The sequence below is a fragment of the Mauremys reevesii genome, linkage group 5 (assembly GCF_016161935.1).
Source record: "Mauremys reevesii isolate NIE-2019 linkage group 5, ASM1616193v1, whole genome shotgun sequence".
Classification (NCBI taxonomy): Eukaryota; Metazoa; Chordata; order Testudines; family Geoemydidae; genus Mauremys; species Mauremys reevesii.
This window is the reverse complement of record NC_052627.1, coordinates 94257540-94277200: the sequence shown is the minus strand read 5'-3', so window position 1 is coordinate 94277200 and position 19661 is coordinate 94257540. Positions and strand designations below refer to the sequence as shown.

The window sequence follows — 19661 nt, the reverse complement described above, 5'->3', positions numbered from 1 at the left end:
TCAATCAGATTCTGCTCTCATTCAAGCCAACGGGATTGACTTCAATGGGAGCAGACTAGGGATCTTTCTGAATTTCATTTTTTTCTTCAAGATTTAGGTAGAATTTTGTTCTTTAAAAATAAATGGTCAGGTATTTCATTTTATATTCTAGTTTTCCAAGTGTATTTTTTCATAATCTTTTCATATATTTTTTCATTGCATTGTCGACATGAAGTGTCAATAGCCATTTCTACTAGTAATGTAGTAGTAGTAGAACTGTATAAGCAAGAGGAAGAAGAGTCTCTTGATTCTATACATTTGACATTTTAAATCTAATATGCAGCTAATATTGAAAATATATGGACTTTGACTTCCATTCACACCTAAAATCATAACACAATAATGGATACATTTAAAAATAATTTAAAACTTTATTTCACATCCTTGTAAAATTGCTATGAAAATTTACCAGTCTAGGTTAAAAAAAGTCTATTTGCCCAACCCTTAGCATGATGATTATGAAGAAATTAACACATTGTATTCGCTTATCAAAGAGAAAAAAAATTACTTCTCTCCAGGAAGGGGCAGGTAGAATTTTGCACATCTCTGTTAATGCCCTGTAAGGCCTGATTCTGACTTGAACAGTTTTGTTTGAATAAGGCATACAGGACTAGGTCCTTAAAGAAAGTATTAAATATTTTCTGGAAAAAATTACCCAAGAGTTTATATAGTAAATTAACTCTGTCATTGTTTGGGAGCAGCCTGTAAGATCTGTTCACACAACTATTAAGAGTGGCACTACCATGTCAGAGAGAGAGAGATGGATCAGAGGAGACGTGATAGGGGTCTACAAGTACATGAGGAGAGGATTTAGCAGACAAAGCATAACACGATCCAGTGAGTGGAAGCTGAGAATTAGATGAATTCAGACTAGGAAAAAGGGTAAAACAGTGAAGGCAATTAACCACTGGAATGACTTATTTAGGGGATGTGGTGGATTCTGTCTTAAAGTATGCTCCATTGCAACTACAAGTCACAGACTTGATAAAATTCTGTGGCCTATGTTATGCAGGATGTCAGACTAGATGATCATAATGGTCCCTTCTGACTTTAAAGTATGAATCTATGAATGCATTAATAACATAGGGACAGAGTTGGCAACTTTTAGTAACGCTGATCTTACTCACACAGGTAGTTTCATTGTTTAAGCATTAGCTAATGTGAGTAAAGGACACCTATGCCACAAAATCTGACCGTAGGGCATGATCCTGCAAGATGTCAAACACTCTGGCCTTAATTCTGTAAAGCACTTGCTCAGCTTCATGCACGTGAGTATTTTAATGTAGGATTGGGATCAGGTCCTTGGAATCTTGCAAGATGGGGCCTTTAGACCTTGACAAAAGAGGGGTGTGGATGAAGCAGCTGTGCAGATGGGCCTTTGACTAACCTGTGTGCCACATGAGGTGGGAAGCCTGAAAAGAGGTCCTTGGATTACTGTATCCATATTTATGTGGAGCTAGTGATAAAACCCTAGTGTGGGCAATGAGACACTATTCAAGTCCATGGATTGAAATAATGATCACAGCCTGCTTATGGTTTAAAGGTTGAATTTCCCCTATCCCTGTGGACTCTCCAGCACGAAGTCTGATTTATTTGGGCTACGTGTAGGAATGGTGAATTTCATCCCCAATGAAGAGGAAGAACTATATCTATGGCAATGTGGACGCTAAAAAAATCCATAAACTGTAATAATCTCCTAAACTATAATAGTATCAGAGGGGTAGCCATGTTAGTCTGGATTTGTAAAAAGCGACAAAGAGTCCTGTGGCACCTTATAGACTAACAGACATATTGGAGCATAAGCTTTCATAGGTGAATACCCACTTCGTCAGACACATTTATTAGAGATAAAAGGTAAATTACATTCAGGTCTGTGATGTAGTTTTAATGAGCAGTTACGATGTTTGTTTTGAAGGTGTTAGGTGGTGTATGTTGAACAAATTGCATGAAATGAATTAGGTTAATATATGTTTATGCAGTGCAATGCTGCAATTTAGATTAATCAGCATTGTGAGCACAGTGGGCTTGAGTCTTCTTCCACTTTTACTAGTGTAAATTAACTCCACTAACTTCAGTGGAGTGACATCAGTCTAAAATAAGTAAAAGTGACAGGATAATCAAGCCTAGTAACTGAATACTGTCAGATTCATGCACATTATGGATTTAATTTTCAGAGGTGCTGTGCATCTGCAGCTCCAATTGACTTCTACTAGAGTTGTGGTTGTTCACTACTTCTGAAAAACAGAATTGGACTGATAAAACTGACAATGCAAAGTTCTTGATATACTTCTTGCTAGTATCTATAACTTGACAGCAATATTAAGGATATTGGGCCAAATTCTGCTTCCAATTTCTCTTGTGGAAATCTGGAGCTGCTCGGTTGACTGGAACAGGAATATTCTGTATTTACAGTGTAGTAAGGGCGCAGATTTGGATTCACTGACTTCAGTGAAAGTTTCATCTGCTCACTAAATATGCCCCTGAAAGAATACCAGATCAGTCTGTGTTAAACTTATTTTGCACACTAACTGCAAAATATGTGCATTTTTAAATAATTTGTCACTTTAATACTCTTTTCTGATCAACTTACATCCCCTGTCACTTTTGAAATTAACTCCATGTTCATAAGGGGTTAAAACCTGTCTACAACCACACTTCAATTCTGGCCTGGATACTCCCACTCTTATTCAGGTGATACACACCATTAAGGGAGAAACATCTTTTGGCAGTGACAGTGGATGATGGACCTTTAACACCAAACCCTCAAAAATCAAACAAGACTCCCTTTTAATCAGTCTCTTCCTTGGCTCTTCCACTGAAAAGCTTTCCTGTTTGAAAGGATGCTCTTCTTGTTCTTTACCATGAGTATCCTCAGACCCTGCCTCACTGGGTTAGTTGCAATCCTCCATGGTCCCTTTTCAATGTTTAAAGCAAACTCCTCATTGACTTCAATGGGACCATGAGTGGCCCTCTGCAAACAATCATATTTATTAAAAGTTGTAAAATACTGCAGTATTTTCTCCATTTGCTAGAGTAATACAAAAGTGTTTGGGTACTAGTCTGAAAGCTATTTTATTTCCAGTATGCCTCATTTCAATTGATTAAAATAGAAATAATGAAATGTGAAAAAGTTTTGCTTTGAACTTAACTTGTAGCACTTGCAATCAAAACCTTCAAAGTTATTTTTATTTAATGGCAAAGTTTATTCAATTTTTAATAACAATTAAAAGACAAAACATTAAAAATTTGCAGTTCAAAACATGCACATTCACAAAATGCCAATGACATGTAACACTGCACAGAACTGAAAGCGTTACTAAAATTTAATAAAACACACAGGGCATTTAATGTCCAGTTAAAACTAAACCTGAGAAAAACTACCATAAACACTGAGTCAAAAACTCTCCATTCATGCAGCTTCACAATTTCCACAACAGTTTCAGCAGTAATGGTTCAGTGGAGCTGGAAAGTCCTACCTTACCTTGAACGCAAACTTTGCTTTGACATAGTAGCTGCCTTTCACAGCAGTTTATACTTTTGAAACACTGAAATACTTAATGAAAAATCAAGTCAAACGAGAAAAACAGTATTAATGCATCTATGGCTTCTAGTCTAGAATAAAGAAACACTAAAACATGATTTTAGCTTTACATGTTCTGATCACAGCTTTGCAATTACTAATTGTTGTATGTATGAAAAAACTTATGTTTAATTCAAAATACATAAAAAACAAAGGGCCCAATCTTGCAAATTCTTACTCACACAAGTAGTCTTTATTCATATAACTACTGAAGCCAATGGGAGAAAGGGTTTGCAGGATCAAGACAAGTTTTTGGAATGCTAAAATATTCCTTGTTTAATGAAGATGTATCGGACAACATTTGTTGAGTTTTGCTAGGAAAGAATATACCCAGTACTAACAAAGTTGAACTGACCACTTAATTAACTTCCAGATCGTTAACTTCTGGATACATTATGTTGTGACTCTATAAATGAAGGCAGAAAAATGACAACTGCAACAACCATGTATTAGCTCGGAAAACTTTAAAATATTAATTCATGCAGACAGGATGATTAACTCATCAAAATTGCAGCTGCTTTTATACAGTATAAATCAAGATAAAAAAATAGGAAAACACTATTTTCCCTTCCTTCAATTTAATGTACATTCTAATTCAAGGTTAAGGCAACAAAGGGAGATCCTTGTGACATTTTGTAAAATATTTTTTTGTGATATTGTGGATTTTTATGGGGTTTATAGGAAACTTTAGCTATCTGTTACTGTCTCAAAATATTTTCTCTGTCATTTTTACACAAATAGAAAGATGATTTATTATAAATCTATTGAGGCTGCTTTCCACATATAAGCCTAAAATCAGGAAATGGCAAAAGAAAGTCCAAATACAAATGATGATTAAGTTTAATAAAATTTCTTAACAATTAATTAACCTTTGAATAACTATTGCATTCTTATAAGTTATTAAAATAACAATATGCACACAAGATCAATTGATTTCTGACTGGCACTGTTTTGGCTTAATTGAAGAAACATTTTTTAATGATAGTTTGTAATTGTCATGCAGTGCACATAAGGCAGACTGCAAATTACCATGTGAATTCCATATTGGACTTTATTCAGACAAAACTAAAGGTTTAAGTGACCAGAATAAATGCATTATTATTAGCTATTGTAATTTGACTAAACTATTTTTTCATTAAAATAAATACCTGCATAACCAATGGCTCAAATAAACAAACACATGGTATCCTAAATAAATAATATACTATCTTTCTGTGCACTTTAACAATGTGCAAATAAACTGTGTATTGTATACCTGAACTGATTTTTTTTTAAAATCTGTTTTACACAGGCACATTTTGCTGAGGTGATCTTATATTTTGAAGTGGAAGTGTATAAGCAGTAAAAAAGCATTTTTTTACTAACTTTCTAAGCAGGAATATTATCTCACAATTGATTACCATAAGACAATAAGCAACATCTAGTATGTGTAAAAATATATCCAAAACAGACTTACAATTGGGGAATAAAAGTACATATACAAACTCAAACTCAAAATACATTTTGTGGGGCACTACTTAAAATTAAAATGTGTAAAATCACACAAGGATGACACACATGGTGATGAACTTACACCTGCTTTGGAAATAGAGCAACATATAACATAATGCAACATCACCAGCCAGAATTCCAATATGAGCCCAGGGTCTCAACAAGATGTGCTAATAGCTCTCTACCTTCTTAGCAATAAAGAAAAGTGGAATGGGACTAAATTGTGTGTCATTTGTGTCACCAGCTGTAGGTAGCTGGGCATCTTAATTGTCTGAATTCTTGTAAATATAGCATGCTTTATTTTATAGCAAGGTAAACCCAGGATAAGTGAAGCTGCTAGTAAATTTCATCACAATACAATGGTTTACACTACATTTCTTTGCTTTGCATAATTTTTGCCAAATCAATATTTATGCCTTTTACAAAAATGCATTTACTTTTAAAAAGAGGCAGGGACTGAATTGTTTTATATTAGTTGTCACTGAGGAATGTCATTTAAGAAATCTGTTGAAATCAGTCATTCTCTGATGAATGTCAAAAATAGGGATCCATATTTTAAGAAAGAGGCATGCCCCCAATTTTTTTTCTTGCCTCAGGTCAAGTGATATGGCCCTCCCATATTGATCCATCTATTTATCTATGCCTGAAATGGCTTTTCTGAAGGCAGCTCTTCTCTGCATGACTGACTAACAGTGCTGTTTCTAGTGGAATACGTTTTCTTTGTCCCTGTTTCTTCTGTGTTCTCTTGTGTTTAAAGATCACTCAGGGAAAGGGAGAGGAAGAGAATGCATAACATACATATGAAATGTGGAGGGCCGTTCCATCAATTTGTCCTCCTAAGTATGTACTTTCATATGGTGTCTTCCTTGCTGGGGCTTTGAAGTATGATGGGATTTGTATATTTTCTCAAAATGAGAGGTCAGGAAGTTGTGTAGTGTAGTGAAGTGAGATGTGGAACCTGCATAGTGCTGAAAGACCAGGGGACAAAGTTTTAATCTTAATAAGTATACGAATAGTCAAGAAATTATTGGTAGGATATGGAACAGCTGAAGAGATATACTGCTTGTTATTTACAATCTAGATTGGATGATTTTGAGGACAAAAAGTGATAAGAATGAAGTTCTTAATAACCTGAAAGGAGAATGGGAAAATTTCTGTTCCATTCTCAGACAACTGACGTTCAAAGAAAAACTGTATCTATTTTACTTAGCCAACCAGTGTGAAAAATTTAAAAATTAAGAAGCATTTTCTCCATATAAAATAAAATTAAAATTAAATTATTATAGTGGACTTTAGGTCAGTATTAAAACAGACAAACTTTAAAAAAAAGTTAAATTGGACTCTGATTGTGCCATTGTCACAAATAAACGTAACATCTGAAGTTAGGCCATCATTTAATATTGGGCGGAGACAGACTAAATGTAATTAATTTTTTAAAATTTCTAATTACAGTGTACTCTTGGTGAGAAGTGTAACTTTTACACTGCTGAGTTGAGCAAATTGTGGAAAATTTTGTTTTCTTTTGTGCATTTTCCCTCCATTTTTGTTAAAAGCTGAAAGTATGGAGGTTTGCTAGTGACAAATAAGCTGTAAAGAACTACTTCAGTATATTTGAGTGCATAGTAGGAGGTGACTCTGGTGCAAATGGAAGAGTACACACCACACAGAGCTAAAAGGCATACATTGCTTTAACAAGTCATGTTCTAGATAACTTTAGAATAAAAGCCCATAAATAGCTAATCTGTCTTTATGAATTAGGACAAACTTTTCTGATCAAATTGTGACCAGATGCGCATATAAAGCACAAGCATTGCAAAAATGGCTAAAATTATGATGAAGAAAGGTAAGACAGCAATTTTCATTTTGTTTGTAATTTGAACAAAACTTGGAAATAAGAGCACCATACTAAAAAGTGGCAGCCGTATTAAACAATAAAAAATACAAAGCTTGTATCAGACCGAAGATGCAAAGTTTCACAGATCTGAAAGCAAGTACCATAAAGGCAACTCCAGTTAGGCTCATTATGCTGTATTTTTATCAAGTATGGAGAATCAAGCATGCATTTCTGACATCAGGACTTTAAATTAATTTCCTTTTAAATTTCTCTGCAAATGACTATTGGAGATTCTTGAGAACTGCAATTATGGAACTTCTTTGGCAAACATATTTTTTAGGCTAGTTTGACACAAACACCTTGGTTTGAAATCTTGCTTAATAAAGTGAGTTAACACCATTAAAATGTTGGTTAGTCAGCACTTGTTGAAATCAAAGGCTTGTTATCAACTGTACTTTAAATGTATAGCCACTTATGAACCTGCACAAATGTTAATAATTTATGTATAGTGGTAATCTGACCATTAATGACGCTCCAAGTAATATGCTATATGAACAATACTGATTCAGCCTCGTAAATAAGTGATCTGGCAAAACACAAGGTAATTTTCAACCCCTGTTTACAAAGACAAAGCAAATACTTGTGAAAAATGTAAAGAGAGAGTGTGTTACAGTAGAGTTGCACAGTGCTTATGTCTATTGAATACACTAATCCAATCTTTATGAAACAAGATCATCATGGATCTTCCTGTAATCTTTGTGACTGGATCCTGCTAGCAGACCCTAGCAAAGATCTAGTAGTTTGTCTTACTTAAGTAATTCTAAAGGCTCTCTGTTGCAAGCTGTATTCCTTCACCATTCATCAGGTCTTTGTTTTGTGGTATCATAAGCTCTTATTACTTCAGATTGGGAAACTATTCCATTTTCATCTTGAGAGAACGCATAGCCATCTGCAGATACAAAACAGAAAATAGTTAAACCCTCATTACTGTTTCAGATATTCTATAGAATTGGAAGACTTCAAACTTCAATGAAACCAAATCAAGATATATCACATCTACTGTTTCCCTCCCCGCCCCATCCACTACGACAGTAACCCTGTCAAAGAAGGAAATTAGGTTGGTTTGGCATGATCTGGTTCTTGACAACAGCTTACAAAATGTTTAATAATTTGTTCCAGTATCTATCCAGGTATCAAAGTTAGGTATAGACTGGTCAAATACCAATAAACCTATCTTCAGAGAGGGCTGGGAGAGAGAAGAACTCAAATCCTTTCATAATATTGGGAGACAGAAAGCACAACAGAAATAATTCTGTACAGTATCCAAGGAATGAATATGATCTCATCAAAAGGCAATAGATTCAATTAAAGGTGATTATATATCACAGAATCATAGAAACGTACGGCTGGAATGGACCTTGAGGAGTCATCAAGTCTAGCCCTCTGCGTAGTGGTAGGACCAAGTAAGCCTAGGCCATCTCTGACAGATGTTTGTCCAACCTGTTTTTTAAAACTTTCAATGATGGGGATTGCACAACCTTCCTTCAAAGCCTATTCCAGATCTTAACCACACTTACAGTTAGAAAGTTTCCTAACATCTAACCTAAATCTCCCTTGCTGCAGATTAAGCCCATTACTTCTTGTCCTGCCTTCAGTGGAGATGGAAAAGAATTGATCACTCTCCTCTTTATAACAGTCCTGAACATATTTGAATGCTATCATCAGGTTCGCCCAGTCTTCTTTTCTCAAGACTGAACATACCCAGTGTTTTTTAACCTCTCCTCATAGGTCTGGTTTTCTAAACCTATCATCATTTTTGTTGCTTTCCTTTAGACTCTCCAATTTGTCCACATCTTTCCTAAAATGTGGCACACAGAACTGGAAACAGTACTCCAGCCGAGGCCTCACCAGTGCCGAGTAGAGTGGGACAATTATCTCCCATGTCTTACACACAACACTCCTGTTAATACACTCCAGAATGATATTAGCCTTTTTCACAGCTGCATCACATTTTTGCGTCATATTCAATTTGTGATCCACTGTACTTTTCAGATCCTTTTCAGTAGTACCACCACCTAGCCAGTTATTCCCCATTTTGTAGCTGTGCACTTGATTTGTCCTTCCTAACTGTAATATATTGCACTTGTCTTTATTGAATTTCATCTTGCTGAAATTTAGACCAATTTGACAATTTGTCAAGGTCATTTTGAATTCTAATTCAATTTTCCAGAGTGCTTGCAACCCCTCCCAGTTTGGTGTCTTCTGCAAATTTTAAAAGCATACTGTCCACTCCATTATTCAAGTAATTAACGAAAATACTGAATAGTTCCAGACCCAGAACTGACCCCTGCAGGACTCCACTAGATACACTCTCCCAGTTTGATAGCAAACCATTGATAACTATTCTTTGAGTATGGTCTTTTAACCAGTTGTACACCCACCTGATAGTAATTTAATCTAGACCACATTTCCCCATCTTGCTTATGAGAATGTCATGTGGGACAGTGAAAAAAGCCTTACTAAAATCAAGATATAATCACATCTACTGTTTCTCCCCATCCACTAGGCCAGTAACCCTTTCAAAGAAGGAAATTAGGTTGGTCTGGCATGATCTGGTTCTTGAGAACAGCTTATAAACTGTTTAATAATTTGTCCAGTACCTTTCCAGGTATCAAATGTAGGTATAGACTGGTCTATAATCCCCCAGGTTGTCTTTGTTCTATATTTTCCCTTCTCTAGTCCTTTGGGACCTCATCTGTCCTCCAGGAGTTCTCAAAGATAATTGCTGATGGTTCTGAGATTGTTTCCACTACTTCCTGTAGTACTCTAGGATGAATTTCATCAGGCCCTGATGACTTGGATGCATCTAACGTATTTAAATATTCTGTAACCTGTTCTTTCCCTATTTTGGCTTCCATTCCTTACGCCTTGTTGTTAATATAAATTATGTTGAGTATCTGGTCACCATTAACCTTTTTAGTGAAGACTTTGCTTCAAACACCTCAGCGTTCTTGAGGTCATCAGTTATTACTTCTCCTTTTCCACTAAGTAGTAGACCTTTGCTTTCCTTTGTCTTTCTCTTGTTCCTAATGTACTTAAATAACCGTTTCTTATTGCCTTTTATGTCCCTTGCTAGGTGTAACTCATTTTGTGCCTTAGCCTTTCTGATTTTCTTCTGACATGCTTGTGCTGTTCTTTTGTACTTGTCCTTAGCAATTTGTCCATGTTTCCACTTTTTGTAGGATTCCCTTTTGATTTTCAGGTCATTAAAGAGCTCAGATGGAGGCATATTAGCCTCTTACTATTCTTCCTATTTTTCATTTGTATCGGGATACTCTGCAGTTGTGCCTTTAATACTGCCACCTTGAGAAACAGTCTGCTCTCTTGAACATCTTTTTCCCTTAGATTTTCTTCCAATGGAACCTTACCTACTAGTTCTCTGAGTTTGATTAAGTCTGCTTTTTTGAAGTCCATTGTCCTTATTCTTCAGCTCTCACTCCTTCCTTTTCTTAGAAATCATGAAATCTATCATTTCATGATCACTTTCACCCAAATTGCCTTCCACCTTCAGATTCACTACCAATTCCTCCCTGCTGGTCAGAATGGCTGTCCCCCAGGTTAGTTCCTCCACTTTCTGGAACAAAAAGTTGTCCCCAAACATTCCAAGAAATTACTGCGAATTTTGTGTTTTGACATATTACTTTCCCAATAATTATCTGGGTAGTTAAAGTCGTCCAGTACTACCAGGTCTTGTGCTTTGGATATTTCTGTTATTTGTTCTAGAAATGCTTTATCCACCTCCTCGTCCTGATTTGGTGGTCTACACAGGGGCGGCTCTACCTTTTTGGCCGCCCCAAGCAGTCATGCGCGGGAGGCGCCCTGGAGCCGCGGGAGCAGCAGAACTCCCGCGGGCATGACTGCAGAGGGTCCGCTGGTCGCGCGGCTCGGCTGGACCTCCCGCAGCAGCGGACAGTTCTCAGGTCCGGCGGCTCCGCTTGAGCTGCCGCAGGCGTGCCTGCGGGAGGTCCAGCCGAGCCGCGGGACCAGCGAACTGTCCGCAGTCATGCCTGCGGGGGTCCACTGGAGCGGTGGGACGAGCGCCCCCTCTGCAGTCTTGCCTGCGGTAGGTCCGGTCCTCACGGGGCTCCGGTGGACCTCCCGCAGGCATGACTGCGGCAGGTCCGCCGGCCCAATCTGCCGCCCCCCCGAGAAAGGGCCGCCCCATGCGCGTGCTTGCCGCGCTGGGGTCTGGAGCCGGCCCTGGGTCTACAGTACACACCTACAATGATGTAACCCCTTTCATTTTTAGCCAGAGACTATCATCTGGTCTGCCTCCCACCTCCTTCTGGACTTCAGAACATGTGTATATATTCTTGATGTATAATGCAACACCTTCTCCCTTTTCACCTTGCCTGTCCTTCCTGAACAAGCCATATCACTCTATACCAATATTTCAGACATGAGATTTATCCCACGTGCTAGTACAAATATATATTTATTACAAATGCAATCACATACATTGTTTTTGTCAGATCTGACGAAAACCATTATATATATATTTATTTATTTTCATATATATATTTATTTTCATATATATATTTTCAATAGGTGCCCTTCCTCTTTGGGAAATCAAAATCAAAACAATTTCAGGATGACGGTCCAAAGTTTACATTATCATACTTAGTAATAAAAGCTGTTTGTAATTCAAACTTAGTGTTTTAACACCAAACAGAGATTTGTCCTTTCTTAAAATATATCAGTATATTAGGCATAATTTTGTGTGTATTTGTTTTAGGTAGATATCTTGTAAAAAGTGTTTTTAATAGTCCATTGTAGCAGAAATCAAGACGGTGCATTTTATGACAAACAATTTTAGTAAAGTATTGTTTTGTGTCTATATTTTGAAACTGCATGTTAGTCTTTTTAAACACTGAACACTTACGAAGCAAGTTCTGCTGCAGAGATTCAGAGCGGTACAAGTTCACAGGACTCTTCTTAAAGACATTCTTCAGTAGTTGAGCTCTTTCAGTTAAGCTAGAAAGAAAGTGGAAATTTGTGAAATATGTCAATTTATGAATGATAATGTATAGTTTGCCCATGGGACATTAAACAAGGGCTGGCAAACTTAAAAACTGCCCATTATAAGGTAGGAAAAAATTAGTGATCAATCTTCTATTTAGGTTGTACCTGACCTAATTATTATTAGATATATGATTAAAACCATGGCAAACTAAAATATTTCAAATACTGGGTTTATGTTTGTAAATTTCCTGGGGAGAGACTGGTTTGTGGTTATGTGTTTATACACTGACTAGCATATTGGGGACTCTAGGAGTAACCATAATACAAATAAATAAACTAACAAAACTACTGAAATATTGAAGTGCCAGATTCTGCCTGGCCCTTTTGGTGCGTAGTGTAAGAGAAGGGGATAGAGACTTCCCCAACCCAGCATAACCTGCATAAAGGCCAGGCAAAATTGCAGCCCCTACATACTAAGAAGTGTAAGGATTACTCCCTACCTGCCCTGCTACTGTGACTGAAAAGGGATGGGAAGTGCAGGGAGGAGATGGCACTAAGGCCATCTGGATGTGTCAGCCAGCCATGTGTGTGTTGGAGTATGCTGCCTCCGTGAAGGAAGTTGCAGTGTGTGCACTTCTGGTGAGCTCTGGAAACTCTTAGAGGGCATTCTGCTTCTCTGGCACATTATTCCTCATGGTGCTTGCTTTTAAGGGGTGCAGCTCATCACTGCTCCTTAATACAGGATATGTACAATTTACATAATCCAGCCCTTAATAATTATCTCCAAAACAAAGTTGCCAAGAATTTTTTAAATTGTTCACGATCTGTCCCTGGGAAACAGGTGCCGTGGATAGATGATCCACTATTTTTAGAGACCGGGGTTTGAGTCTGGACTAGATATCAATTTTAAAAAGGTTAGTGGCCTGATGGTAACGTACATGACTTGTTTTGGTAAAGTAGTTTTTTTTTTTTTAAAGAAAACATTCTACAAGTATATTAATATAAAGTTCCAATCCATTTTGACAAATATAAACAATCTGCCCTGTTTACTATTGTTTCATAGACTTCAAACATATTTGATAATCTGAAGTACATGATAATTACAATTAAATGATAGTGATTAACATTTTAAAGCTGCACAGCATACCTAAATAAGAAAAATCAACACTATTTTTGTTACTGGAGGTGTCTGATTGCCTTGCTACAAATGAATACTGCACTTTACTAAGTTGTTTTCAGAGATGCTAAGTAAATAGTAAGGGACATGCGTTTACAATGAAACTAGTAAGTGCATGGTCTTTTGTGCACAAAGGATTTTCAAAGATTTATGTGCACACCCAGGCAGGTTGAAAATTAAGCTAGAACTAAATTGTAGGTATACATGAAGATTTCTGGTAACATACAGATTGCTGGGAGTTTAAAGCAGGGCTTGTGTGTGTCATCCAGTTATATACTGTCCATTCTTCTCCCTCCTAAAACTCTGCAACTTAGAGTAGCACCTCTTTACTATTTGTGCTGCTACTGCAAAATATACTGGAATATGATCCAGACAGCTCTTCCCCTGAGCACAAGTAGAAAAAAGTAGTGGTGGGGAATGAATGGCAATTTTAACCAATCGGATACACAGGCACTGGTCGAACGTTACAGGGTTTGATGTTTTCAGGAACCAAACAGGCTGTCTCCTTACAATGTATCTTTCTTTCCAAATTCTTATAGTTTCCCATGGATAAGACCCTAATTTAGTGACTAGAAAATAGGTGGACTGGCCATAGCATAGAGAGCTTGCGAAAACATGAGAAATATACTTTCTGATCATTTTAAGAAGATTTACTGCAGGAATTGGGAAGGAATGTAGATGAGGACTGGGAATGGTATCACACAGGCTTTTCAGGCAAACCACAGGGACTATGCCCTTAACTGGGCCTCAGTGTCAGACACCACAGTGCTGAATGTTTTGTCTTCTATGTGTGAGCTGCTTTATCAACATGACCTAGGGTGCCCAGATAAAATTCAGAATGGAACATTTTGAATTCATGCTGCCTGCAGAAGCCTTAGAGCTGTGAAGAAACTGTTTCAGTTATAACAGTGTTCATGGCAATCTTGGGAACCCTAGTAAGCTAAGTTAGGATGTACTGTGAAGTGTTTTAATTGATTTTTAAGGCCAGAAGGGACCATGGTGATCATCTACTTTGACCATAGAGGCCATAAGACACAGGCCATAAGATTTCCATGAATTAAATTCTGATTCAAGTCCAACAGTTGTGATTTAACTAGAGCACATCTTTTAGATAAAACATTTTCTGTGATGAGCATCCACCACAACCTTTGGCAAGTTGTTCCAATGGTTAATTACCATTAAATGGTTAATCACTATTAAAAATGTGTGCTTTATTTCTAGTCTGAGTTTGCCTACCTTCAACTTCTGTCCATAGGATCTTGTTATACCTTTGTCTGCAGGACTGAAGATCCCTCTATTAAGCAAATTTCTGTTCCCAATGTAGGTATTCAACAATGTTCAGAGCCTCTGAGGGGCTGGTGGTAAGGGACTTCTAGGTATATTCAGAGCCCACACTAAAGACAAACTATACCTCTCCTGATAGGTTCCCTTTTGTTTTGGCAACCTCTACTCTAATGAGATCCACAGTGCCACATTCTATCCAATGCTCTAACCCCGGTCACTAGAATGGTGCCTACAGAACAAGCATGACTATCTCCTGCTTGTGGCCTGGAATAAGCCATCAGATGGGTATTTTTGCATATGTAAGCTCTTGAGAACTGGGCCCTAAATGTGCACACTTTAATTTCATATTTGAATACTAGTTATGGAACAATTTCTTATTGGTAGTTTGTGTATAATAAAAACTCAACTATATAGGGCTCAATATCTGAACTGAAAATGTAATTGAAGACAGACAGACATCTTAGAGAAGAAATGTACTAAACTTTCACCCCATACTGTATTTTCAAATACACCTCTACCTCGATATAACGCTGTCCTTGGGAGCCAAAAAATCTTACCGCGTTATAGGTATATAACTTATATTGAACTTGCTTTGATCCACAGGAGTGTGCAGCCCTGCCCCCCTGGAGCACTGCTTTACCGCGTTGTATCCAAATTTGTGTTATATCGGGTGGTGTTATATCGAGGTAGTGGTGTACATAGGGACCCAGTTCTGCACTCCTATTTACCTGAATAGGTATTGTAGAATAATGCTCTTTACTTGTAACTATCTTTTTGGCATTCAAAATGAGTTCTGAAAATAAACTACATCTATCAGAGCCAAATGTAATATAATGTGAGGTGTGATACAAAAGCATGCTAGGTGACAGTACTTCAACATTTGTGCTAATTAGGTGCACTAGGAGGCACAGGCTGAACATTAGCGCCATTCAAATACATGAAGTGTGTGTATTCTTAAATAACTTCTATCTTGTATGGTTTAAAGATTTAAATAAACTAGTAATTAAATGCATCTTATTCCATGTAAATTAAGATGAGCAAGAACAGATTATAATTTGCAACCATCTAAAATGCTTATTGCTTTATATATTCCTATTACATTTCTAGTTTAAGAATATTTAAAAGTGGCTTACATAAAAATATAATATGACTATATTAAGAAGAGGCACTTGTGACATACAAGTATTTCAATACACCTGCACAAGTGAAGGTAACTAGTCATGTAACTGTTCACATACGCCCAATTCAATGCCAGTAAATTTTTTTACTAATTTAAAAATATTTTTTTGTCAGTTATGCTAATACTGAAATAGTACACATTTTAAGAGTTGGGTGTGAGGTTGGAAAATGTTTTTTGGCAATGAAGGTCTGAAATAATGGTTTACTTTTAAAACACTTATCCTCTTACTTTTAGTCATTTCAGTTTTAGGCACAAGAGGCTTCTTGGCATATCAGTTACAATGGATCTGATAACAAAATCAAGCCGCCTGCTGTGCAAACTACCTGTTTTATTGAGGCAGTCACATACTATAGGCTCCCATAGGCTTCTCTGATCAGTGATGTTAAAACATTCAAGTTCTCTTTCAGTTAGAAAAGTTACTGTGTAATAATGGGCACCTTCTTGCTCAATCTATTTTCTTACTTTGCTGATAAAAATGAATTTGTACTACTGTTAGGTGTATCACTTACTGAAGTACAAGATAAAATCTTATTTGGAAGTTGGGCAGAAAAATTCAGATTGCAGAATCTTTATTACTGGGAGGGATGTAAGATTTAATAAGAACACTCATATTGAGTTTGCACTGATCATAATTAAAAATATCTCTTGACTTCAAACCTAAAAAATCTGATATTGAAATCACTGAGAAGAAAAAATATGAAATTTCTAGAAAGTAATTTTTAGAATTAATTTTCACGATATGACCACCTTTTAAAGTACATGATATGTACAATTCAAACATTATTTTTAAAAATAAATAACTTTTTTGTTTCATATAAACACTGGCAGTAAAAAGTGGTGAGAAATTTTTGCAGCTTCTTTGAAGATTTTCATTAGGTGCGTTCAAATCAAAATAGAGAAGGTGAGGACGTGACTGAAAATATGAGGAACAGCTCTAGAGATTATTTATTCCATTCTTATAGACCTTTCTTTTACAACATACAATATTAAAATGTAAAATGCAATGAAGATCACTCAAAAAATAAAACATTTTAGATAATGCCATTCTAAATGGCATTTTAATCCTCATTTTTACAAAGATCTTATCAGAGTATTCAAAAGAATGTTCAACAGGAAAAAGTACCATTTCTATAACTTTGCAGTCTTATTCCTATGAAATATTTATTCAAATACATGCAATGTCAGGGCAAGAAAAGTATTACAATCTGTACTGGACAAATGTGGTAGTTGGTTTCTACATCAACAAATAGCAGTGAAATAATTAACATTTTTGGAATTTAAATAGTTAACCTCTACTTAGAATTAATGACAGAAATTCAAACAGAGGGTCAAATCCTGAACTATTTGTATTTGTGATATTTTTAGTTTCTGTTATGTTTCTTTGCAGACAAGAGGAAATTAATTTGTCAGTTATCTCCTCCTCGTCTTTACAGCTCTCTCCTGACCTGGCAATGCTTCATATTCCCCCACAGTGAAAATTAATGTAGAATTTCATGTGAACAAACACATTTTTCTATTGCACTAAAGTAAAGCACTAAGACGCCAAAGGTACGCTAAAGCACCGCTAGAAAAAATGAGAGAATGCCAGAACAAAATGCTGAAGAATATACAAGAAATGTGCCAGAAATAACTGGTCAGTCTTGTGCCATATGTTATACCCCAAGAGTAAAAATCCTATGAGATGCTATTTTTAAAGCATCAGAATTATAATTAAGTAGTCATCACAGGATTAGAACTCTTGGGGTCTCAAGCCTCCACTGAAATGAGTGGCAAGCCTGGACATATAAAACCCAAGAATAAGAATCATGTAAGAGGTTATCTTCAGAGAAGCAGAATCATACATAAGTAATCTTCCCTTCTCTGCAACCAAGACTGGGGTATCAGAGTTGGTTTCACTTCTCCTCTGCACTTTTCATGTGACCATGGGAATGAAAGGAAAAGAAGGGAAATTACAGAGAAGGTTGCAAGGAACATAACATGTATCAATCTCTATTGTTAGTGGATCCTGATATCTCCTTGTGGGATAGAACCATTTTGCAGTTGTGGCTCAAGGCGAACACATTTATTATTGGAGTTCTCCACATCCTTCAAATCTGGTGAAATATTTGTTGATTGAGGCTACATTCCCTCTGGAATGGCTGAGGCAATTAATATTGAATTTCCTGGATATGACAATTACTCTGACAGCTCTGAGATTCTTTTTAGCCCATTTTAGTATGGGTAATGCATACCTAAGGAGGGCAGCATTTTTTGTCCCTTGATTGCAATCATTACAGTATTTTCTGAACAGACTAGAACCAGATTCAGTGAAATATGAGGATTTTCATTTCCAGTCTGTTGATATTAAAGAGTTCTTACTATTTAACCACTTGCTCTGCACAGATGTCTGGTGCATATAGGCTGCTATAACACAGGAGCTTTACTGTTGGTTATTACAATGGTCCAGTATAAATTGTCAATGAAACTACCACCAGATCAGAGACTCCTGACTTTCATTTTCTCAAATAGAGTTTCTTCTACAGAGAATGATATTTTCGCCATGTAATGTGAGTAGATATTAATTAGGGTTGTCGATTATTTGCAGTTAACTCACACAATTAACTCAAAAAATTAACCATGATAAAAAACATTAATTGTGAATAATTGCACTATTAAACAATAGAATACTAATTGAAATTTATTAAATATTTTTGGATTTTTTCCATATTTTCAAATATATCAATTTCAATTACAACACAGAATACAAAGTGTACATTGCTCACTTTATATTATTTTTATTACTAATATTTGCACTGTAAAAATGATACAAAAGAAACAGTATTTTTCAATTCACCTCATACAAGTACTGTAGTGCAATCTCTTTATCATGAAAGTGCAACTTACAAATATAGTTTTTTTTTGTTATATAACTTCACTCAAAAACAAAACATAAAAACCAAGTACATAAAAAGTTGTTACTACGAGGAAGGAGAAGAATTATTCTTCTTAACCTCTGAGGGTAAGACAAGAAGCAATGGGCTTAAATTGCAGCAAGAGAGGTTTAGACTGGACATTAGGAAAAACATCCTAACTGTGAGCATGGTTAAGCACTGGAATAAATTGCTCAAGGAGATTTTTTAAGGGCAGATTAGACAAACACCTGTCAGGAATGGTCTAGATAATACTCAGTCCTGCCATGAGTGCAGGGGACTGGACTATATGACCTCTCGAAGTCCCTTCCAGTCCTATGATTCGAATGTAAAACTTTAGAGACTACAAGTCCACTCAGTCCTACTTCTTGTTCAGCCAATTGCTAAGAGAAGCAAGTTTGTTTACCTTTATGGGAGATAATGCTGCCCACTTCTTAATAACAATGTCACCTGAAAGTGAGAACAGGTGTTCGCATGGCATTGTTGTAGCTGGCGTCACAAGATATTTACGTGCCAGATGCGCTAAAGATTCATATGCCTCTTCATACTTTGGCCAGAGGACATGCTTCCATGCTGATGACACTTGTTAAAAAACATAATGCATTAATTAAATTTGTGACTGAACTCTTTGGGGGAGAATTGTATGTCTCCTGCTCTGTTTTACCCACATTCTGCCATATATTTCCTGTTATAGCAGTCTCAGATGATGACCCAGCAAATATTGTTTATTTTAAGAACACTTTCACTGCAACTGACAAAATGCAAAGAAGATACCAATGTGAAATTTCTAAAGATAGCTACAGCACTTGACCCAAGATTTAAGACTCTGAAGTGCCTTCCAAATCTGAGAGGGACAAGGTATGGTGCATGCTTTCAGAAGTCTTAAAAGAGCAACATTCTGATCCAAACCTACAGAATCCAAACCACCAAAAAGCAAATCAACCTTCTGCTGGTGGCATCTGACTCAGATGATGAAAATGAACATGCGTCGGTCTGCTCTGCTTTGTGACATTGTAAACAAGCGGGCAGCATTATCTCCTGCAAATTGTAACCAAACTTGTTTGTCTGAGCGATTGGCTGAAGTAGAACTGAGTGGACTTGTAGGCTCTAAAGTTTTACATTGTTTTATTTTTTAATGAAGTTTT

The 19661-nt window shown here is 36.5% G+C and overlaps 1 protein-coding gene across 7 annotated transcripts in view; it reads right to left on the bottom strand.

The window, feature by feature from the left end:
- Positions 1 to 6436: 6436 nt before the first annotated feature.
- The window catches only part of ATP8A1 (ATPase phospholipid transporting 8A1), a 233578-nt gene continuing 220353 nt past the window's right edge, over positions 6437 to 19661 (bottom strand). For 6 of the 7 annotated variants that reach the window (XM_039539925.1, XM_039539927.1, XM_039539926.1 and 3 more), the window contains 2 exons: positions 11887 to 11978; positions 6437 to 7893 (listed from right to left, as the gene is read on the bottom strand). In XM_039539925.1, the coding sequence (XP_039395859.1) occupies positions 7796 to 7893; positions 11887 to 11978 (190 nt within the window). In that variant the 3' untranslated portion in view covers positions 6437 to 7795. Of the gene's footprint in view, positions 7894 to 11886; positions 11979 to 19661 lie in introns of those variants that run through there. The other variant, XR_005599008.1, reaches the window with a different exon arrangement.